This window comes from Ruditapes philippinarum, unplaced genomic scaffold (assembly GCF_026571515.1).
Source record: "Ruditapes philippinarum isolate M1 unplaced genomic scaffold, ASM2657151v2 ctg129_1_1_1_1, whole genome shotgun sequence".
In the NCBI taxonomy this organism is placed as follows: Eukaryota; Metazoa; Mollusca; class Bivalvia; order Venerida; family Veneridae; genus Ruditapes; species Ruditapes philippinarum.
In genome coordinates this window covers 108,470-132,250 of record NW_026854747.1, presented here as the reverse complement: position 1 = coordinate 132,250, position 23,781 = coordinate 108,470, and the positions used below count along the sequence as shown (strand labels likewise).

Sequence of the window (23,781 nt, the reverse complement as noted above, 5' to 3'; positions counted from 1 at the left end):
CATCTATTTCCTTACTAAAAAAACAACAACAAAAAAAACAAAAAAACGCATGAACTAGCTGTACTGTTATATAGAAAGATATTAAGGTTGGATCATTCTATAGAAAACAACTGTCAGTTAACTGTACTGTATAATAGGGTACCTTCAAGGCCTGATCATATAAAAAATGTACTGTAAATTATTAAAACCGGACCATTCTACAGTAAACCATCTGTCAGTTGACCATATTTTAATGTAGTTACCTAGTAAGCTATTGAGGCTGGATCATTTTACTGTAAACCTATGTCAATTAACTGTATTTAAAAGGGGAAGCCATAAGACAGGATCATTCTATGGTAAACCATGCCAATTAAAGGTACTGTAATATAGGGCTGAATTATTCTTTTGTAAACCTTTGTCAATTAACTATTATACTGTAATAAAGAAAGTATCTGGGGGGATCATATTACATTTAACCTCTGTCAATTTACTATATTGTAATAATTATAGGAGGCTATTGAGGCGGGATCATTCTATGGTAAACCACTGTCAATTAATTGTGGTGATGTGAATGCAGCATTCCAGCAAGCTGATCATGTGATAGAAGGTGAATGTCATGTGGGTGGTCAGGAACATTTCTATCTGGAAACACAAGCTGTCATTGCTGTGCCTAAATTAGAAGATGGTGAAATGGAAATGTTTGTGTCCACACAAAATCCTACTGAAACACAGGTAAAATGTTTCCTCTTAAATGTCCAAATAAAACAAATAAACAATACAGTAAACTCTTCTTATAGCAAACATTGTAATAGCAAATTTTCGGTTATAAAGAACAATAAATTTCCCTTCTTTAATGAATGAAAAGAATAAGTTAAAGCTAAGGAATTATTGTTTATAAGGAAATAAGGGAAAAGGCATTTGGTTAAATTCAACTGAAAAATATGGTCTACCTTATTTTCTACTTTCATTTTATCTGCAGGAATCAAAAATCTGTCAGATGTATTTGTTGTTATTTCAGTACAAATTGGAAATATAACTTGTTTGAATATTTTTCTTTTAAAACTATAACAACATACCTTTCATTGTCTTTAGCATCAATTCCTACTTTTAATTTGAATACCTTAAATTTTAACCCTGTATCTTCTGCCACCATAAGTGATTAGTGCAATTTGACTCTATACTGTTGGCATGCACTGTACCAGATACAAGTGACATTTTAGAGAAATACATATCACTAATTGACTATGTAAAGGGTGAGTACTTGTAGACTGATCTTAATTCAAAGCACTGGGCTTCTGCATTACACAAATAGATAAGGATAAGTAGAAATTTACACTGACCCTGCAGGCTTTTTTGTAATGACTTTTCCCTGCTTTGAATTTCAAATAGTCTGTTCAAGTTAAGGGTATACCAATATCAATTAAAATACAAAAAATTGATCTACTAACAGGGGAGAGCCATTGTCTGACTGCATAGATGTCTATATTGTTGACAAATACTAATAATATCTGTCATATGTTATGATTCAGATCGGTATATGGGTGGGTTCCCGAGGGACGGATATTCCCATCCAAACCACAAACATGTGTCAGATTTTCTTGCATATTCTACCATATTCCATTATACTTCAAATACTTTCCCTTAATAAAACAATTTTCCATGGAAATTTAAGTCATTTCACCCATAACTATTTTCTTACAACAGCATATGAAATCAATCACAACTTCATTCATAACAGTAAAATTACATCATCCTAAGCATGGGTAAATCTAACGGAAAGACTAGCGTTGGTTTAAGCATGTAGGGTAAGCATTAATTAATGCCGTGTATAATTACAGAGTGTTACAGCAGAGGCATTAAATGTTCCTGCCAACAGAATTGTTGTCCGAGTGAAACGGCTAGGTGGTGGGTTTGGAGGGAAGGAAACCAGATCCATTATCATTTCTACACCTGTTGCTGTAGCAGCCAACAAGTAAATAACAGTTATTGTTTATATCATACATGTATTTGTATTAAATATTTATTTAAAATCAAATGGTTGCTGTTTAAGTATATCATTTATATGTACATAGGAATCTTGTCCGCCTCCGTGGTTGAGGGGTTAGAGTCAATGACTTCTAATCCAGTTACCTCTCTGGCGTGGGTTTGATCCCCGGGAGATGCTTTGGTAGTTTAGCGCGGAGGAAGGTAGTCTAGTACTGGTGTAACTCTCCAGGAACGATGGTTAGGAAACTACTCGCCTATATGACTGAAATACTGTTGAAAAAAGGTGTAAAATGAAACAAACAAACAAACAAACATAGGAATCTTGTTAAACTTCTTCATCTATATGCCCACAAAGGGTAGCATATAGTAATTGCACTGTCCATCAGTCCTGTCTGTCTGTCCATCTGGTAATCTTGACTGCGCTTCATCTCAAAAACCGCTGAGGGGATTACAGTAAAACTTCACAGGATTTTTTGTCACCATGCTTAGTTGTACATAGTATCGTGATTTTTTGTATGATATTTTTTTGCACAGTAATGGCCCCTTAATGGTCAATTTTCAAGTAAAATAAGCTTGTCCACACTTTATCACCAAAACTGCTGGGGTTTTTCAGTGAAACTTCACAGGATTGTTTGTTACCAAGCCTAGTTGTGCATACTCTTGATCCCTTGATTTAGAGGCCAAGACCTTAACCACTAAGCCATGGTCCTTTTCATTGTTCAAAATTCACAGTATTGCTATGATGATATAGGTATATAATATATATTTTTTAGACTAGGACGTCCAGTACGTGTGATGTTAGATCGTGATGAGGATATGTTGATGACAGGGACTAGACATCCTTTCTATGCAAAATATAAAGTAACATTTCTCTTAATCTATGAGTGTTTATTACACCCTTATATTTTATTAATGAATGAAGTCTTATTTTTAAATGATAAAATGATATGCTTTAACAAAGATATTGATTGCTGGAGCCCATTTAACATGGATATGTTTGTAAACTTTTTTGTAAAACTATGTTAGAAAGGCAGTAGCATACATGTACATAGAAAAAAACATTAGAAATTATGCATTGCTGAGCTTAGAATACATAAATGTATTACATTGTAATACTTTATTACTGTATTTTTCAAAATAAAATATCTGCATAAGGAAAGGTTTTACTTTAATTGCATAATAATAGTATTTTTTGAATGCCTTCTGCCATTATTGTTTGTTTGGGTTTTACGTCACACCGACACAGTATAGGTCATATGGCGACGTTCCAGCTTTACAGGTGGAGAAAGACCTTAGGTGCCTTTCCGTGCATGATATCAGGCACAAACGGGCACCTGAGTAGAACCACTGACGTTCCGTAAGCTAGCTGGATAGCTTCCTCACATGAAAGAATCCAAAGTCCCTGTCGGGATTGGAACCCACAGCAGTGAGGGGCAAGTGGTTTGAAGTCAACGACAATAACCACTCGGCCATGGACGCCCCTTTCTGCCATTAAATAGCTCTTGCATTGTTAAAAACCTTTGAACCTACTCTATTTATAGATTAATCTTTGAACCTACTCTATTTATAGATAGGATTTATGGATGGAGGAAAGATAACAGCATTAGAGGTTGACCTTTATAGTAATGCTGGTATGTCACTGGACCTATCATGGGCTGTAAGTATCCTACATTATATCAATTCTAATGTTCGTGATTCTGTGGAAACCATCCGGTAAGCTCAGTAAGTAGAGCAATGGACTGTGAATTTGATGACCCAGGCTTGAAACCGGGAAGGTGCAGGTCACTTCGGTTGTCATAGATTATCAAATCTTTTCTATAGTCATTTGGACTGTACCTCTACTCTGGTATGTACAGAAGTTTCAGTTTCTTGCGAAAGTGAAGGCAACTTGTACTGGTACCACCACCAGTAATGTTGTAGTTATCTCTATCTTTGATAATGGAAGGATTTTATTGTATTTCTGTCCCAGTCTTGTTCTCCGATTCCTCTAGGAATTATTCAAATACATAACTCAAACTTTTTAAATTATTATGAGTTTATAATCCATTTAATTTTGAACATAATTATATTATGTCTGTTATAGGTAACACAGCGTGCAATGTTTCATATAGACAATGCATACAAGATTCCTAATGTTCGTACAACAGGCCATGTATGTAAGACAAATATACCATCCAACACAGCGTTCAGAGGATTTGGTGGACCGCAGGGCATGATGGTAGTTGAACAGTGTTTTACAGATGTAGCGTACACCCTGGCGGTATCATCTGTAAAGGTAGAAGTATTAATGTCATACTGATTGTTGTTTATAACAGAGATATTCCAGAAACTCTGTAATTGTCCTACCCATCTTAAGTACTGAGGTACAAACAACATTTTACAGTAATAATTTGGTAAAAATATCTACAATAAGCACAACATGTTGACCATTCTTTTGTGAACGGTAGCTCACTGTTACATCATAACTGTAAAAGTTTGTTTGTACCTTTGGATTAGATGGGAAAAACCCATATTTGCAGAGTTCCTTGTAACATCTGTATCTTGTGAAGTTGCTACCATCAAAGTCAGACTTGATCGAGGTAAACTTCATCCAAGTATTTTACTGTGTTGGGTAACCTTTTTTTATCTCATTTAATTTCAAATGTAAAATGGAAGTATAATTTCAAGCCTGAGTATAAGAAAGATTTGACCTGTTCTTGTTTCAAATTTACAAGCATGAAGAATTATTATTTTAGAAAATAATATGTGATATGTTGCTTGGATTTACTTACAATACCTTATTTATTAGTCATATTTCATTTAATTGACCTTGACATATACTTCAGATAAGGGAGCTAAATCTATATCAAGAAGGGGACATAACTCATTATGGGCAGGAACTTGTAAACTGTACTATCCAGAAATGTTGGAACGAATGCAAGACCCAGAGTGAATATTTCAGACGTAAAAAGGAAGTGGATATATTTAATAGGTTAGTTCACCGTTGTGAATTGAGCTCCATCTTTATTTTATAGAATAAATATTTTAGAGAAGAAAACTTCAAATTAAATTGTTTCTTTAAAGACCCATTATGCCTCAAAAATGCTTTTATTTTTATTTCTCCAAAGCTTTTTAATTTTGCTGTACTTTATAGTATCCAAAAAGTTATTCATTGGCCAATTACCAGAACCAACTTTTTCATCACTGTAAGTACAGTTATAGTGAATTAGTATATAGTATGGAAGTCAAAATACAACTTTGTTTACATTTTGCTACTTTAATGACAAATTTTTAGGTAATGAGCACTAAACATTTCTCTGAAACCATTTTTCCAACATTATGAAATTCATGTTTGCCCCTTCTAAAGAAGTAAAATATTTGTTTGTTTCTGAGGCATAATGTGTCTTTAGAACAATACAATTGTAACACAGCATGACATCAGACCGTCAGTATTAACATTCAGTTTTAAACTTAACCCATTACTTCATGAGCATTTTGTGAAAAATGGCTGTTTTCATTGAAAAGTCTCCCGTTACAAGTTCAAATTGCTATAATACTATAAAAACTGCTTCAACACTAATCAAACTTGGCACAAATGTTGACTGGACCATTGCCCTTGCAACAACATGCTCAGGCTTAAATTTTCTGTTACCATGGCAACGAGGGGACATCTCAAAATTGCCAAAAATCACTATTTTGCGTTGATTTTTTCCATCAAAATTGATTTCAAGTTGCTGCAACTTCTCAATGGATTGAGATAGAGTCAAATGCTTTTCAGCGTTGGTTACACGTTACCTTATGATCAATCTGGGGTCATTTACAGCCTCTCACAAGTCCAAAATTTTCTTGGCGATGAGCGGGGACTCCGCTCCCCTTCAAACCCCCCAAACAGAAGGGGGCACATCCCCCTTCTGGCAACCCCCTGATGTATCTTTTGGTTGGGGGGCCGCGCCGAAAAAGAGGTCACTTTTTTTAACAACATTTCTCAAACAAAAACAAGTGTTTGGGGCCTAAATAAGGCATTTTTTCATCATTTGAGACAACAAAAAAGGGGGGGGGGTGAAAAAGGCGTTAAAAGGCGTGTATATGAAGTAATGGGTTAATCTATTTTATTAAAATATTCAGTTTTTCACAACATTGTTTTCCTTGCAGCATAAAAAGAATGTTATTACAAAAAAAAAACCCAAAAGGCTTCATTATGTTTTTTTAAAAAAATTCTAGAATTTTCCAGCAATAAGAATTTCCGTTATCAGTTTGTCTATTGTGTTAACTTTTATGAAAATTTGATTCTAAAAGATTGATTTATTATATCCACAGTGAAAATCGTTGGAAGAAAAGAGGTATCACAATGGTGGCAACAAAGTTTGGAATTTCCTATACTGCTCAGTTCTTAAATCAGGTACAATTTTTTTCTGACATATTAAAGGCACTCCACTGAGATTTATTGACATGACAGGACTGCAAATATTTTTTCGAGATTTTTGTACCTACTGATGTAGGTCTAGACCAGTTATTTGTGAGTACATTTTCAGGTCAGTCCCTCTCTCCCTTTTTCTAGAATGATCATTTTTATAGTGCAAATAAAAAGAGTTTCGCTCAAAACTGGCTAAAAGTTGTTTAAAATGTCTCATTTAATTCTGTGTATATTTTTTTGTTGTCCTTTGCAGATTGTTCCATTTTAACTGCTTCACTTGATATTCGTTACATTTATGATTTTGAAAATTTATGTTTCTAAGCATTTGGACCTCAGTGGTGTTTAAATTTTGTGTATAACAGTTGTTGACTAATGTCCTCAGTTTAGAGACAAGCTATACTTTATTTCTAAATGGCTATGCTGCATACTATTTTAGGCTGAGGTTTAGAACTAGTAATTTTAAAAACATGAAAGGTACAACAGTCAGTCTGTTTTCTCTGATATAAAAACAAGCTATTCTATTAATTTCTTAATTTGAATTTTATTTAATGATGACCCCTTTGAAAGAGAGGGGGTTAATTGCTTTTACTGCGCCTGCCAATCCATCAATCAGTCGGTCAATCTGTAAAGCACACTTGTCTCACCAATAACTTAATAATACTATAGCCTAACAATCCTAAGACTTTGTGTGGAGGTTGGTCATCACAAGTTGATAATTCCTATTTATTTTAAGTAGTCGGTCAAAGGTCACAGTGGCCTTGACCAATAAATGTTAGTCCAACCAATAACTTGAGACTGAGCTAACAGCCCTAAGACTTTGTGTGGAGATTTGTCATGACTAGTAGATGACCCCAATAGATTTTAAGGTTAGTCAGTCATACAGTCAAAGGCCTCAGTGACCTTATCAAAACAAATTCATGTTTCATATAAAATATGTTTTAGTTATAGAAATTAAGAAAATCTTTGCAGTAACCAGCCAATTACAGTTAGGACAAGGTCACAGTGACCATGTCCTGATCTTTAAATGATTTACAATATAACATGACTCTATATTAGTAGGTACATGTATAAAAGCATACATGTTTCACAATGTAACATGTCTCATTAATTAATACATGGGAGGCATACATGGTTCACAAACATCTCTTTTGAAATTTTAGACATGCATATTTCATTGTAATATTTTGTAATAATGTTTTTTTGGTATAATACTTATAGGCTGGTGCATTGGTACATATATACCAGGATGGATCAGTATTACTAACACATGGTGGTGTAGAGATGGGGCAAGGTCTTCACACGAAAATGATACAGGTTAGATTTTATCATAGTATTTGCAGTTTATCAGTTTTCAAAAAGGTAAAATTTAAGTTATAATCCTGTTATTGCTGAAATCTTGTAAAGATCTCTTTATTTCCTTCCCAGGTACATGGCAATACAACATGGGGATATACTATATCCTGATACAATATGATAAACAAACTTCCAGCAGCACTTTATCAGCTGATCAAAAGTGTTTTCATTTCGCATGAAGATTCAATGAAATTTAATGATGAAGATTTTTTTTTTGAGGGGGGGGGGGGGGAGTGGTCGAGAAATCTTTCAACTAAAATTTAATATGTATTCATCTGAAGATATAGTTTTAGTATATACAAATATAGATATATGTGTTATTGACTTATCAAGGAATAAAAATTAAGTAAAAATGTATATCTTATTACTTTGAAATCATTACGATGTTATTGTATGTAAAAAAGAAAATAAACAAAAGCACAATAGAGCCTGGTCAGACAGTACAGGCGAGCGTTTCACGAACATTCAGTAAGTTTTGCGTATCTTTTTACGTAACTTTGGACTTACACAAAATGTAAATTTATATTAGTTGCGTTTCACTTAACCCTTTCGCTGCCAGAGGGTTATTGTTTTATTGATCACCTATTTGCCAGAGGGTTTTCTAAGAAATTACTATATTATTAATTTATATAATTATTATTATTTGTTATTAGTATTATAATAATTATATATGTTTCCAAATCTGTGAGTATAATAATAATTATTGTCGATGGTATAATTTTCTTTATATTTATTATTATTTTTATTATTATTATTATTAATTTATTATTATTACTATTATTATTATAGAAACGGCTAAAGCCGTCCATATGGCAAATACGCCGAAAATAACAGGGACGGCATAAGCCGTCCCTATGGCAGTGAAATGGTTAACAGTGTGGCAATTTACGCCAGTAATAAGTGAGCGTAACATTACATTTAATCTTACGCAAATGCGTAGCTAAGAAAGTTTAGTGAAACAAAAATAGATATGTAAGTTTTGCTAACGCAAAAAGTTACTTTTCAAACTCGAGTTAGTTAAGTATGTTAGTGAAAAGCACCTCAGATATGCTGGCTGATGTGGCTCTATACTGGTGGCAAGATAAGTTGTGATTGCTGCTAGAATTCAAAAAATTAACTTACCTTTTTTATTTGAATTAGGTTGCAAGTCGAGCTCTCAAGATTCCTATTTCAAAGATACACATAAGTGAGGTGGGAACTAATACAGTACCTAATACATCAGCAACAGCCGCTAGCTGTAGTTCTGATCTCAATGGCATGGCAGTTGTTGTAAGTTTTTATAATTATCTGTTAATATGTTACATCTTTACCTCTACTCTTACAATATGACTGTAAATTATTTGTTAGTATGTTACATCTTTACTTTTGAGGCCCACATGGAAGATTGGGAAACCAAGTGTATAGCTTCCATAAATAAAGCTTTTACTTACTTACTTACATCTACTATATAACATGTATTCAAAGCTATTCTACTCATTTCTACATTCAGATTTCTGATTAAAGTTTTTGTGCCATAATGTATATTTTACTGTAATTTCTTATAAAATTTACTATGAGCTTTAACTACACATGTTTCTTATCATCCTTTACATAATATATGAAAAAGTCTATGACCCTAGCACCTTTAATGTACTGGTAATACTTATCCTCCCCACGTAATAAACAAAACATTTGCTTAAAATTTGTTATTCAGACTTAAAATTATTGTTCCTTTAACACCATTCATACATATAACAAGGTTCATGACTCTTGGGTCTTCATATTTCAAGAACTAACTGCTTAATTAGGTTTCTTTTTATCAAAACTAACTTGAATCTTTATATTGAATATGGCACTTTGTATTTCAAATGCCATTCTCATTCATGGGTGTATGAATTATGGCCCATTATTATTTTAGGATGGATTTGTAAAGCAAATTGTCAATCGAAAGCCATATCCTGGTATAAACAAATACAGCAAAGTTATCTCTATATTATAAGATTCACCATTTGTATGACACAGTCAAGAACAAATGTGTTTCAAAGTGGATTTTTTACTAATTGTATATGGAACTTCAATGTTTTAAATTTTATGATATTAGTAAAACATATTATTCTCCAGTCTTTATTTATACATGTACTGTATAAGTGGTTAAGTTAGTGAAGCAGAAATATTGGCAAATTAAGGAAAATCACTAAAATTTCCTCTAGCGTAAATATCAACCAACCTGTCATTTAATTCTATGTGTACCCTTGCACAATTGGCTAATATTTCCTCATGTGAAATGTCTGGAATTTTAAATTTGCTAACTCTTCAACATGTGGAAATATCCACTTGTACAGTATATCTCACAATGGGCATTATAGCAATGCCAAATATACATGTATTAGTTTTTATATTTTGATTATATTCAATCGAATACGAATACGAATTTTATTAAGCATAAAACAAAATACATTGCTTATAGCCAATATAGCCAATCATGATTAATCAATTTTAACATACTTGATTACTTGGGCATAAATTTTCAATTTTCTAACATACATGTACTTTTAATGGATGATGAAATGACATTTACACAATGTTATAATAATGTTATAATGCCATTATAATGATCTCAATAAGATGTCATTTAATAAAATGTATATGGACCATTCTAGTTGACATATTATGTGTTTTGTGTAATAAGTAATAATACTTAATTCATTTTCATAGTTTCATTCATATGATTTCTATCATAAAAAAGGTGAAATCAATTCAATGAAATTGCTTGTTTATATACACTTATATAGGAATACATGGTGATTTAGCATTGTCTAGTGCTGCTCCAAAAGTTGTATAAGTTTTGTCCTTGGAATCAACCTTGGCCAAGCCCTGAGGTCCCCATTCTATGATCACAATGATTTCCAAGGGAGCTAATTCTAAAAACGAGCATCGGTCTTCAAATAGTTGTTTGAAATCAAGATAAGATTATGGATAACAACCAATGAGACCTACTTTTGCATTGAAGAATATATGACTTTCTAGCAATGATGAGCATTCTAGGGTAATTATGGCCATGTGTTCCCTATTCTGATGAATATTTTTACTTCTGATATGATTTGAACAATTGTACATGTAGCTTTAGGACCCTACACATGTTCATGCAGTATTTGTTTTGAATTATGTAAGCAACATCTACAGTTGTATACTACTTTTTTGTGAGAGGAATGTGGGCCCATTAGTCAGTCATGAAACCAAAACAAAACAAAAAGTTACAAATTATTAGTGTTCTACAAAGTTGTTCCCCTTGTTAGAAAAAAATTTACTCTGTTTGGTCAGTTCTTCATTATTGTCTAATAATAAAATGTATTTCAATAAGTGTAAAAAAGCTAAGTCATAAAGGTTAAGTTAAATGCCAAACAAAATTCTCCATATAAACAATGAGTGACATTATAACTAGAATAGGTCAGTTAATAGAATTATCTACACAATAACAACTTATTTAATATTTAGTTGTAACATTAGTTTAAACTTTATTTTTTCAATAAATTGTACATAAACAACATTTACAAACATTTCACAAGGAAATTCAAAAGACTGGGTTGAAAAAACATTCCTCATCAGTAAAGGTAAATTTTCAAAATAAGGATACAAAATTGTTGCAGTTAGATGTGAGGTCTTTGAATGTATAAGAATAAGAAAATATTTTATTGTTGAAATATCACTATACATGTAGAGATGACTAAGGTAACTTATGGAGAAATGACAGAAGAAAGGAAAAATGTAGGGGAAAAAATATTGAAAATGTATTTTATTTAAATATGTTTATTGAATCTTTGTTTGCAAGTTTAAACTTATGACCATTCCACAAGCATTATCAAAAGTGACGATCACTTTCTAAATGGTAGATCAGATTTTTCAGTTCAAAAGATATGGCATTTTAATTTAATGAAAATCTCATTCATGGTAGGGGTTTTAAAATAGTCACCTCAGCAGATTCACTAAGAACTCCAAGTTCACTTGCATATGTACTGTAGCATACATCAATTAATTTTTTTAATTGTTTTTCTTTTGAGATGAGAATGACTCGAGATTTTGTGCCATGCTGATCTATTTGTAGAAGTTTGTCACCACTAGCAACATAGATATTTCCTTCATCGTCGCAGGTTAACCCACGAGGGTTTTGAATTGTTTCATGTGTGTATTTAAAGAGAATATATCCTTTGACATCCAAAGCAATAACTGAATGATTTCCCTGGTCTGAAAGAAATAAAATGTCTTGAGCATTGTTGGCTGTGAGATATTTTGGTTCTTTAAACAGTGGTTCGCCGTCATTGTCAAAACAAATTTGCTTTTTTAAATAACCTTTGAAAGTGATAAACTGTACTTGCCACTCAGGTAGTGAATAGCTTGTTGGTATATTAATTGTTATAGCAAGACCTTCATCGAAAACTGCTATTCCATAGCATTTACCACAGGTATGAATGAATTCCACATCAGCATTGTCTGTATATTTACATATCTTTTGTTCATTAGGAATGGTGAAGTAGTATGTAGAAAATATCTGTGAAGAACTTTTGAACATAGAAATATCAGCAGGTGTACAGTCTTTTGATAGTGGTATATATTTTTTTTCTGTATGTCCAGACAGCTTATCCTGCCACTGCAACACTAGGTTGCAACCTTTATTGATTCTCGTCATGAAGCATCCTATTGAATTCCTCCATTCAGCAGCATTGTGTGTCAAACAAAATGGTTGAATAACGTGGTCAAAGGTGCATCTTCGACATGAGTAATTTCTTAGACTACATTCTTTAGCATTACATTCATAAAAACGATAATTTTGAAGTGTAACAAACTTTTTTTCAAACAGTTTCTTTTTGTTTCTCACTTTTGAGAATTCGTCTTTTCCTGTCAACACATGACTTTCAGATAGTGGAATTTTCTCATGATGTTGACAACAGTTTAAACACAAAAACTTTTCACACATTTGACAAAATCCAACAGCTTCATTTTCTATGGTTGCCTCACAAATTTCACAAAACTTATCAAATTTTTCTCTAAAGTTTACTTTCTTGTCTCCGTAATTTGTCAAGCGTTCTGTAAACCTCATAGTTTCAGTTTGAGCAGAATTTGTTGTTGGTTTAACAGTTTGGGTATCTTTTGAAAGTGTTGTTTTACGTCCAAGATATCGAGGTGCAAACCAGGTTACAAATATAACAAAAGATGCTAAAAAAGCAGTCCAAACTTGAATAAACTGAATTTCATCCATTTTGATTTAGGTGTAGTCACAAAATTTTATATTGTCTTCCTTGATTTGAAATCATATCCACTCTTTCAAATCTGTTATTTGTTATTTTGTTCCTTGTATTATTGATCTTTGATAGTTTTATGTTTTTGAATTACACTTCAAGGTTTTAGGTTTAAGCATTACCAGTAGGCAGAGATCTGCCGAGGACGCGATTTTGCGCCATTGGCGCTAAAAAAATTAGAATGGCGCAGGAAAATCGGCAGCAAAGGGCCATTGGCGCATCTAAAATCTGTGCCAGACTTATAAGAAAACAAAACTGTCTGCTGGGTTATTTAGTCATCCAGTCAAAACTGGTACCAACAGCAACATGTTACCCATGCTCCTGTAATTACGCATATTCTTTAGTTTATCCATTCCCCTATAGCTTTTGTCCATGTTATCTACTTACCGCATTTCTTCTCATAATCCCATTCCCACACAGATACTCATTTCTACTACCGTAAATTTAATCCAATAAAACAAACAAACAAATTATACAACTACTTAATATTTGAAATGATTATCGGTAACTGAAAAAAAAGTGTTGCTATTTTAAGAAATGCTGTAAGTTACAGTATAATCTGACAGGTGTTCAACTTGATCAACCCTAAGGTCACTCAAGTTCACGCAAGTTTTGGCTGATGAAGTGTAAAAAAAGATGTATATTTCGTCATCAGAATGTTTGACAGGGTGATTAACCAATCAGAGAAACATTGTGCATGACTTTTTTCATGATCAAAAGGTCTGTCGGCAAATGTCTTTGATGTATGCTGTCTACACAGAGGCATACAAGGGGCAATAAAATTCGTCAATATACATTGGTAAGGGACATTTTGTGCAAAGTAGGAACAATTAAATGGATAATGCACAATATAAGACATTACAAGTAAGAACCAGCAATTATGTGAATAAATTTGCATATCAAATTTTTGAGCAGCCATTAAAAAAATATTTTCATTTTTGCCTGCAATTAATATTAGTTAGAAAGTTACCATGTAGGCATAATTTTTAATTATTGGTAAAGTACTGAATTATAAGTGAACCACTTGTCATAAAATATGATTTAAGTTTTATTACCAGGGAAATTCAATTACATGTATCTACAAACTTTTTAACAGTTATTTTGGTCAATGTTTACTTATTTTCCCAAGGCCCATACTTTGGTAAAAATGGCCCATCATTTTCAGACCAAGTGGGCCCAGGGCCCAGTACTTTCAAATTCTTGGCAGATCTCTGCCAGTAGGTAATATCTATTTCTTTTGGAATGTGGAGAAAATTGTTTGACATTAAATATTGATTTTACTAGCCAAGGTTTAAACCTTAGGTTGGTTTTAAGATCAACTGTTTTTTTATGAAAATGGAAAAAGTTGTATTCTTAATTTATGTATTTATAGATAACATTGATTTTTCATACCAGTTTTCAGTATTATAAACTGTATATATACTGTCTTAAATGAGTATGTGACAATAGACCATTGATTATATTAATCCTTTAGAATGCAAGCAGCCATAATGGCTTTAAGAGCCCCCCCCCACCAATCCATATATAGCTCTACATTACTAGGCATGACCATACACCTGTGGTAGATTGTTTATATGTACATCAACTGAATATTATTATAATAATTATAATAATATTTTACTACATGTATATGAATCTTCAATGTTTTAGATTTTAGGATATTAGTGAAGCGATTCTATGAACATTATTGTATCTTTATTAATACATATACATGTACATCCCAAAAAAGGCAGAATGACAATGCTTAATATATCAGCCTTAATATTTTGATTATATTCAATCCTGATTAATCAGTTTGAATGTACTTGATAACTTGGCAATAAATTTTGTAATTCTTAGTAACATACTTTAAATGAATGATCAAATGAAATAACACATGTCATAATAATGTCATAATTATTTCAATGGGATGTCATTTAATAAAATGTATATAGACCATTCTAGTTGACACATTATGTGCTTTGTGTAATTATAAGTAATAATACCAAATTCAATTTCATAGTTTCAATCAAATGATTTCTATCATATAAAAGGAGAAATCAATTCAATAAAATTGCTTGTTTATATACTTATATAGGATATAACAATACATGGTGATTTAGCATTGTCTAGTGCTGCTCCAAAAGTTGTATAAGTTATGTCCCTGGAATCAACCTTGGCCAAGCCCTGAGGTCCACATTCCCTGATCACAATGATTTCCAAGGGAACTAATTCTAAAAACGAGCATCAGTCTTCAAAGTAGTGTTTGAAATAAGTTTTGATTATGGATAACAATGAATGAGACCTACTTTCTGCATTGAAGAATCTATGACTTTCTAGCAATGGTTATAAAAGTGAGCATTCTAGGGTAATTATGGCCCTGTGTTCACTATTCTGATGATTACTTGTACTTCTGATATGATTTGAACCATTGTGCATGTAGCTTAGGACCTTACACATGTTCATGCAGTATTTGTTTTGAATTATGTAAGCAACATTTAAAGTTCTATACCACTTTTTTGTGAGTGTTAATGTGGGCCTGTTAGTCAGTCATAAAACCAAAACAAAACAAAAAGCTACAAATTCCTGGTGCTCTACAGAGTTGTTCCCCTTGTCAGAAACAAATTCACTCTGTTTGTTCAGTTCTTCATATTGTCTAATAATAAAATCTATTTCAATAAGTGTAGAAAAAGCTAAGTCATAAAGGTGAAGCTACATGCCAAACAAAATTCTCCATATAAACACTGACATTATAACTAGAATAGGTCAGTTAACAGAATAATCTACATAATAACAACTACACGTATTTGTTTGTAATTAAATATTTATTTGTAACATTAGTTTAAACATTATTATGCCCCCGCCATAAATTGGCTGGGGCATATACTGTTACCCTGTTCCGTCCGTCCGTCCTTCTGTCATTCTGTCATTCAGTCATCATCAGTTTCCGTTCATTATCTAAGTAACCGTTGCACACATTCAACTCAAATTTGACATATGGATATGTCATGAGAAAATACAGGTCAAGTTCGAATAAGGTCATGGTATGATGATTTTTGGCAGAGTTATGTCCCTTTCACTTTGAAAATAATATGAAATTTTCAGTTTCCATTCATTATCTCCTCTAGGGTATAACACATTCAACTCAAATTTGACATATGGATATGTCAAAGAAATGCGCAGGTCAAGTTCGAATTTTGTCATGGTTCGATGATTTTTGGCAGAGTTATGACCCTTTAACTTTGAAAAAAAAAATGAAATTTTCAGTTCCCATTCATTATCTCCCCAACAGTTGTACATATTCAACTCAAATTAAAGATATGGATATGTCATAAGAATGCATTGGTCAATTTCGAATTTGGTCATGGTTTGATGATAGCTGACAGAGTTATCCCTCTTGAACTTTGAAAAAAAATCAGAAATTTTAAGTTTCCGTTCATTATCTCCCCAATGGTTGTACACATTCAACTCAAATTTGACATATAGATACATCTTAGGAATAAGCAGTTCAAGTTTGAATTTGGTCGTGGTTCAATGATTTTGGACAAAGTTATCTTTCTTGAATGTTGGAAAAAAATTGAATTTTCAGTTTCAGCACTCATACTTTTGTGGAAATGTATGTAGCCATTATTTTGGCTACAAATATGCAATATGCAATTTACAAAAGGTTAACACTGAATAGTTTCAGTGCCTTGAACTTTGTATAAAAATGGTTTGTGTTAACATTGAATAGTTTTAAGGGCTTTGAACTTAAAATGAAAAAAATAATTTGTGCAAACAAATTTGGAACTTAATATTATAACATTTGAAATTTTGGCTGCATGCGGGGGAATCCCTGGTGTGACAACACATTTCTAGTTTATTTAATAAATTGTACATAAACAACATTTACAAACATTTCACAAGGAAATTCAAAAGACTGGGTTGGAAAAAAAATTCCTCTCCAGTAAAGGTAAATTTTCAAAATAAGGATACAAAATTGTTGCATTTAGATGTGAGCTCTTTGAATGTACAATTAAGAATAAGAAAATATTTTATTGTTGAAATATCACGATAGAGATGACTAAGGTAACTTATGGAGAAATGACAGAAGAAAGGAAAAATGTAGGGAAAAAATATTGAAAATGTATTTTTCAAATATGTTTATTGAATCTTTGTTTGCAAGTTTAAACTTGACAATTCCACAAGCATTGTCAAAAGTGACGATCACTTTCTAAATGGTAGATCAGATTTTTCAGTTCAAAAGAAATGGCATTTTAATTTAATGAAAATCTCATTCAAGGTAGGGGTTTTAAAATAGTCACCTCAGCAGATTCACTAAGAACTCCAAGTTCACTTGCATATGTATTGTAACAGACATCAATTAATGTTTTAAATTGTTTTTCTTTTGAACTGAGAATGACTTGAGATTTCGTGCCATGCTGATCTATTTGTACAACTTTGTCTTCACTAGCAACATAGATATTTCCTTCATCGTCGCAGGTTAACCCACGAGGGTTTTGAATTGTTTCATGGGTGTATTTAAAGAGTATATATCCTTTGACATCCAAAGCGATAACTGAATGATTTTCCTGGTCTGACACAAATAAAATGTCCTTAGCATTGTTGGATGTGAGATATTTTGGTTCTTTAAACAGTGGTTCACCTTCATTGTCAAAACATATTTGTTTTTTTACATAACCTTTGAAAGTGATAAACTGTACTTGCCACTCAGGTATTGAATAGCTTGTTGCTATATTAATTGTTGTAGCAAGACCTTCATCGAAAACCGCTATTCCATAGCATTTACCACAGGTATGAATGAATTCCACATCAGCATTGTCAATTGCATATTTACATATCTTTTGTTCATAAGGAATGGTGAAGTAGTATGCAGTAGAACTTATGGTATTGTCGTCAGGTGTATAGTCTTTTGACAGTATACATATTTCTTTTTCATATCCAGATATATTATTCTGCCACTGCAACATTAGTTTATAATCTTTCTTTTTCTCCTTTTTCTTCATGAAGCATCCTATTGAAACCCCCCTTTCGTCAACATTGGGTGTCAAACAAAATGGTTGAATGTCGTGGTCACGGGTACAACTTGGTCTTGGGTACTTTCTACAATATTCAGATTCACATTGATAAAAACGATAATTTTGAAGTGTAACAAACTTTTTTTCAAACAATTTCTTTTGGATTCTCACTTTTGTGAATTTGTCTTTTCCAATCAACACATGACTTTCAGATACTGGAATTTTCTCATGATGTTTACAACACTTTAAACACATAAACTTTTCACACATTTGACAAAATCCAACAGCTTCATTTTCTATGGTTGCCTCACAAGTTTCACAAAACTTATCAAATTTTTCTCTAAAGTTTACTTTCTTGTCTCCATAATTTGTCAAGCGTTCTGTAAACCTCATGGTTTCAGTTTGAGCAGAGTTTGTTGTTAATTTTACAGTTTGGGTATCTTTTGAAAGTGTTGTTTTACGTCCAAGATATCGAGTTGCAAAAAAAGTTATAAATATAACAAAAGATGTAATAAAAGCAGTCCAAACTTGAATAAACTGAATTTCATCCATATTGATTTAGGTGTAGTCACAAAATTTTATATTGTCTTCCTTGATTTTAAATCATATCCACTCTTTCAAATCTGTTATTTGATATTTTGTTCCTTGTATTATTGATCTTAGTTAGTTTTATGCTTCAAGGTTTTAGATTTAAGCATTACCAGTGGTTAATATCTATTTCTTTTGTAATGTAGAAAAAATTGTTTGACATTTAAATATTGATTTTACTAGCCAAGCTGGTTTTAAGGTCAACTGTATTTTTATAAAAATGGAAAAGTTGTATTCTTAATTTATGTATATATAGATAACATTGATTTTTCATACCAAATTTCAGTATTATTAACTGTACAGTCATGTACTGATAAATGAGTATATGACATTTGACCAATGATTATATTAATCGTTAGAATGCAAGCAGCCATAATGGCTTTAGGAGCCCCCCCCCCCCCACACACACACACCAATCCTTATATAGCACTACATTACTAGGCATAACCATATACCTATGGTAGATTGTTTATATGTACATCAACTGAATATCTATTATAATAATATTTTACTACATGTATATGAATTTTCAATGTTTTAGATTTTAGGATATTAGTGAAGAGATTCTATGAACATTATTGTTCAATCTTTATTAATATATATACATGTACATCCCAAATTAGGCATAATGACAATGCTTAATATATCAGCCTTAATATTTTGATTATAATTCAATCCTGATTAATAAGTTTTAATGTACTTGATAACTTTGGCATAAGTTTTGTAATTCATAGTAATATACTGTAAATAAAGGATCAAATAACATTTACACATTGTTATAATAATATAATGCCATTATAAGTATCTCAATAGGATGTCATTTAATAAAATGTGTATAGACCATTCTAGTTGACATATTATGTGCTTTGTGTAATTATAAGTAATAATACCAAATTCATTTTCATAGTTTCAATCAAATGATTTCTATCATACAAAAGGAGAAATCAATTCAATAAAATTGCTAGTTTATATACACTTATATAGGATATAACAATACAATGGTGATTTAGCATTGTCCAGCATTGTCCTCCAAAAGTTGTATAAGTTATGTCCCTGGAATCAACCTTGGCCAAGCCCTGAGGTCCACATTCCATGATCACAATGATTTTCGAGGGAACTAATTTTTAAAACGAGCATCAGTCTTCAAAGTAGTGTTTGAAATCAAATATTTGATTATGGATAACAACGTATGAGACCTACTTTCTGCATTGAAGAATCTGTAACTATTTCTGTCAATGGTTATAAAGTGAGCATTCTAGGGTAATTATGGCCCTGTGTTCACTATTCTGATGATTACTTGCACTTCTGATATGATTTGAACAAGTGTACATGTAGCTTAGGACCCTACACATGTTCATGAATTATTTGTTTTGAATTATGTAAGCAACATCTATAGTTGTTTACCACTTTATTGTGAGCGGTAATGTGGGCCCATTAGTCAGTCTTGAAACCAAAACAAAACAAAACAAAAAACTGCAAATTTCTGGTGTTCTACAGAGTTGTTCCCCTTGTCAGAAAATAAATCCCTCTGTTTGGTCAGTTCTTCATATTGTCTTATAATAAAATCTCTTTCAATTATTGTAGAAAAAGCTAAGTCATAAAGGTGAAGCTTCATGCCAGACAAAACTCTCCATATAAACAATGAGTGACATAATAACTAGAATTATTTTTCATTTAAGATTTTAAAGAGAAAAACCAAGACAGAAATATCAATAAAAAAAGACTAGAAACGTGATCACGACTACAAAATAAGTAACAGAATGGCAAGCAAGAACAAAATAACCTATATATAGGTATTTAAACAACCTATCAAATTCAATAACACAAATTTAAATTAATCCAATCAGAAGTCTAAAAAATAACCGCTGACCAACGAGATAAGTTGATATAACCGGAGGTCAACTCGATTCAAATAAAAATTTATCATTCACAAGAATTAATTGATTTTACAGGTGTATTAAAATACGCTACGTGGTTAGTTGACAGATTTATCTACATAATAACAACTTATTTAATATTGATTTGTAACATTAGTTTAAACTTTATTTATTCAATAAATTGTACATAAACAACATTTACAAACATTTCACAAGGAAATTCAAAAGACTAGGTTGGAAAAAAAATTCCTTTATAGTTAAGGTAAATTTTCAAAATAAGGATACAAAATTGTTGCAGTTTGATGTGAGCTCTTTGAATGTACAATTAAGAATAAGAAAATATCTTATTGTTGAAATATCACTATATGACTAAGGTAACTTATGATGAAATGACAGAAGAAAGGAAAAATGTAGGGGAAAAATATTGAAAATGTATTTTTTCAAATATGTTTATTGAATCTTTGTTTGCAAGTTTAAACTTGATAATCCCACAAGCATTGTCAAAAGTGACGACCACTTTATAAATGGTAGATCAGATTTTTCAGTTCAAAAGATATGGCATTTTAATTTAATGAAAATCTCATTCATGGTAGGGGTTTTAAAATAGTCACTTCTGCAGATTCACTAAGAACTCCAAGTTCACTTGCATATGTACTGTAGCATACATCAAGTAATGTTTTAAATTCTTTTTCTTTTGAGCTGAGAATGACTCGAGATTTTGTGCCATGCTGATCTATTTGTATAACTTTGTCTTCACTAGCAACATAGATGTTTCCTTCATCATCACAGGTTAACCCACGAGGGTTTTTAATTGTTTCATGGGTGTATTTGAAGAGTATGTATCCTTTGATATCCAAAGCAATAACTAAATGATTTCCCTGGTCTGATACAAATAAAATGTCTTCAGCATCGTTGGATGTGAGATATTTTGGTTCTTTAAACAATAGTTCCCCTTCATTGTCAAAACATATTTGCTTTTTTACATAACCTTTGAAAGTAATAAACTGTACCTGCCACTCAGGTAGTGTGTAGCTTGTTGGTATATAAATTGTTATAGCAAGACCTTCATCGAAAACCGCTATTCCATAGCATTCACCAAAGGTATGAATGAATTTCACAACACCATAGTCTTTATAATAATATATCTTTTGTTCATAAGGACTGGTGAAGTAGTGTATAGGAAATATTTGTGAAGAACTTGTGAATGTAGAAATGTCAGCAGGTGTATGGAATTGTAATACATATATATTCTTTGCTTTTGTATGTCCAGATAGCTTATCCTGCCACTGCAACACTAGTTTATAATCTTTCTTCTTCATGAAGCATCCTATTGAATTCCCCCATTCATCAACATTGTGTGTCAAACCAAATGGTTGAATGTCGTGGTCAAAGGTGCAACTTAGACTTGGGTACTTTTTACAATATTTAGGATCACATTGAAAAAAACAATAATTTTGAAGTGTAACAAACTTTTTTTCAAACAGTTTCTTTTGATTTCCCACTTTTGCGAATTTGTCTTTTCCAATCAGCACATGACTTTCAGACAGTGGAATTTTCTCATGATGTTTACAACAGTTTAAACACAAAAACTTTTCACACATTTGACAAAATCCAACAGCTTCATTTTCTATGGTTGCCTCACAAGTTTCACAAAACTTATCAAATTTTTCTCTAAAGTTTACTTTCTTGGCTCCGTAATTTGTCAAACGTTCTGTGAACCTCATAGTTTCAGTTTGAGCTGAATTTGTTGTTGGTGCAACAGTTTTGGTATCTTTTGAAAGTGTTGTTTTACGTCCAAGATATCGAGTTGCAAAAAAAGTTATAAATATAACAAAAGATGTAACAAAAGCAGTCCAAACTTGAATAAACTGAAATTCATCCATTTTGATTTAGGTGTAGTCACAAAATTTTCTATTGTCTTCTTTCGTTTTAAATCATATCCACTGTTCTAAATCTGTTACCGTATTTGATATTTTGTTCCTTGTATTATTGATCTTAGTTAGTTTTATGTTTTTGAATTACACTTTAAGGTTTTAGGTTTAAGCATTACCAGTGGGTAATATCTATATCTTTTGTAATGTAGAAAAAAATTGTTTGACATTTAAATATTGATTTTACTAGCCAAGGTTTAAACCTTAGGTTGGTTTTAAAATCAATTGTTAATTTATGAAAATGGAAAAAAATTGTATTTTTAATTTATGTATTTATAGATTACATTGATGTTTCATACCAGATTTCAGTATTATAAACTGTACATATACTGATAAATGAGTATGTGACAATTGACCATTGATTATTTAAGAGCCCCCCACCAATCAGTATATAGCACTACATTACTAGGCATAACCATATACCTGTGGTAGATTGTTTATATGTACATCAACTGAATATTTATTATAATAATTATAATAATATTTTACTACATGTACATGAATCTTCAATGTTTTAGATTTAATGGTATTAGTGAAGCGATTCTATGAACATTATTGTATCTTTATTAATACATATACATGTACATGTATATCTCAAAATAGGCATAAGAACAGTGCCAAATAATATCAGCATTGATATTTTGATTATATTCAATCCTGATAAATCAGTTTCAATGTACTTGATAACTTGGCAATAAGTTTTGTATTTCTGAGTAACATACTTTAAATGAATGATCAGATGAAGTTACACATGTCATTATTATACTATAATGTCATTATAATTATTTCAATAGGATGTCATTTAATAAAATGTATATAGACCATTCTAGTTGACATTTTATGTTCTTTGTGTAATTATAAGTAATAATACCAAATTCATTTTCATAGTTTCAATCAAATGATTTCTATCATACAAAAGGAGAAATCTATTGAATAAAATTGCTTGTTTATCTACACTTATGTAGGATATAACAAAACATGGTGATTTAGCATTGTCTAGTGCTGCTCCAAAAGTTGTATAAGTTATGTCCCTGGATTCAACCTTGGCCAAGCCCTGAGGTCCACATTCCCTGATCACAATGATTTCCGAGGGAAGTAATTCTAAAAACAAGCATCAGTCTTCAAAGTAGTGTTTGAAATCAAATATTTGATTATGGATAACAACGTATGAGAACTACTTTCTGCATTGAAGAATCTGTAACTATTTCTATCAATGGTTATAAAGTTAGCATTCAAGTGTAATTATGGCCCTGTGTTCAATATTCTGATGAATATTTTTACTTCTGATATGATTTGAACAATTGTACATGCAGCTTAGGACCCTACACATGTTCATGCAGTATTTGTTTTGAATTATATAAGCAACATCTACAGTTGTATACCACTTTTTTGTGAGCGGTAATG

At 31.7% G+C, this 23,781-nt stretch overlaps 1 protein-coding gene across 1 annotated transcript in view; it reads left to right on the top strand.

Annotated features, from left to right (window-relative positions):
• LOC132740917 (xanthine dehydrogenase/oxidase-like) overlaps positions 1 to 23,781 on the top strand; it is a 61,020-nt gene that overhangs the window by 25,324 nt on the left and 11,915 nt on the right. The window contains 9 exon segments of the mRNA XM_060728979.1: positions 490 to 711; positions 1,818 to 1,951; positions 2,739 to 2,826; positions 3,536 to 3,622; positions 4,049 to 4,240; positions 4,791 to 4,936; positions 6,262 to 6,343; positions 7,577 to 7,672; positions 8,852 to 8,980. Coding sequence (XP_060584962.1) covers positions 490 to 711; positions 1,818 to 1,951; positions 2,739 to 2,826; positions 3,536 to 3,622; positions 4,049 to 4,240; positions 4,791 to 4,936; positions 6,262 to 6,343; positions 7,577 to 7,672; positions 8,852 to 8,980 — 1,176 coding nt within the window.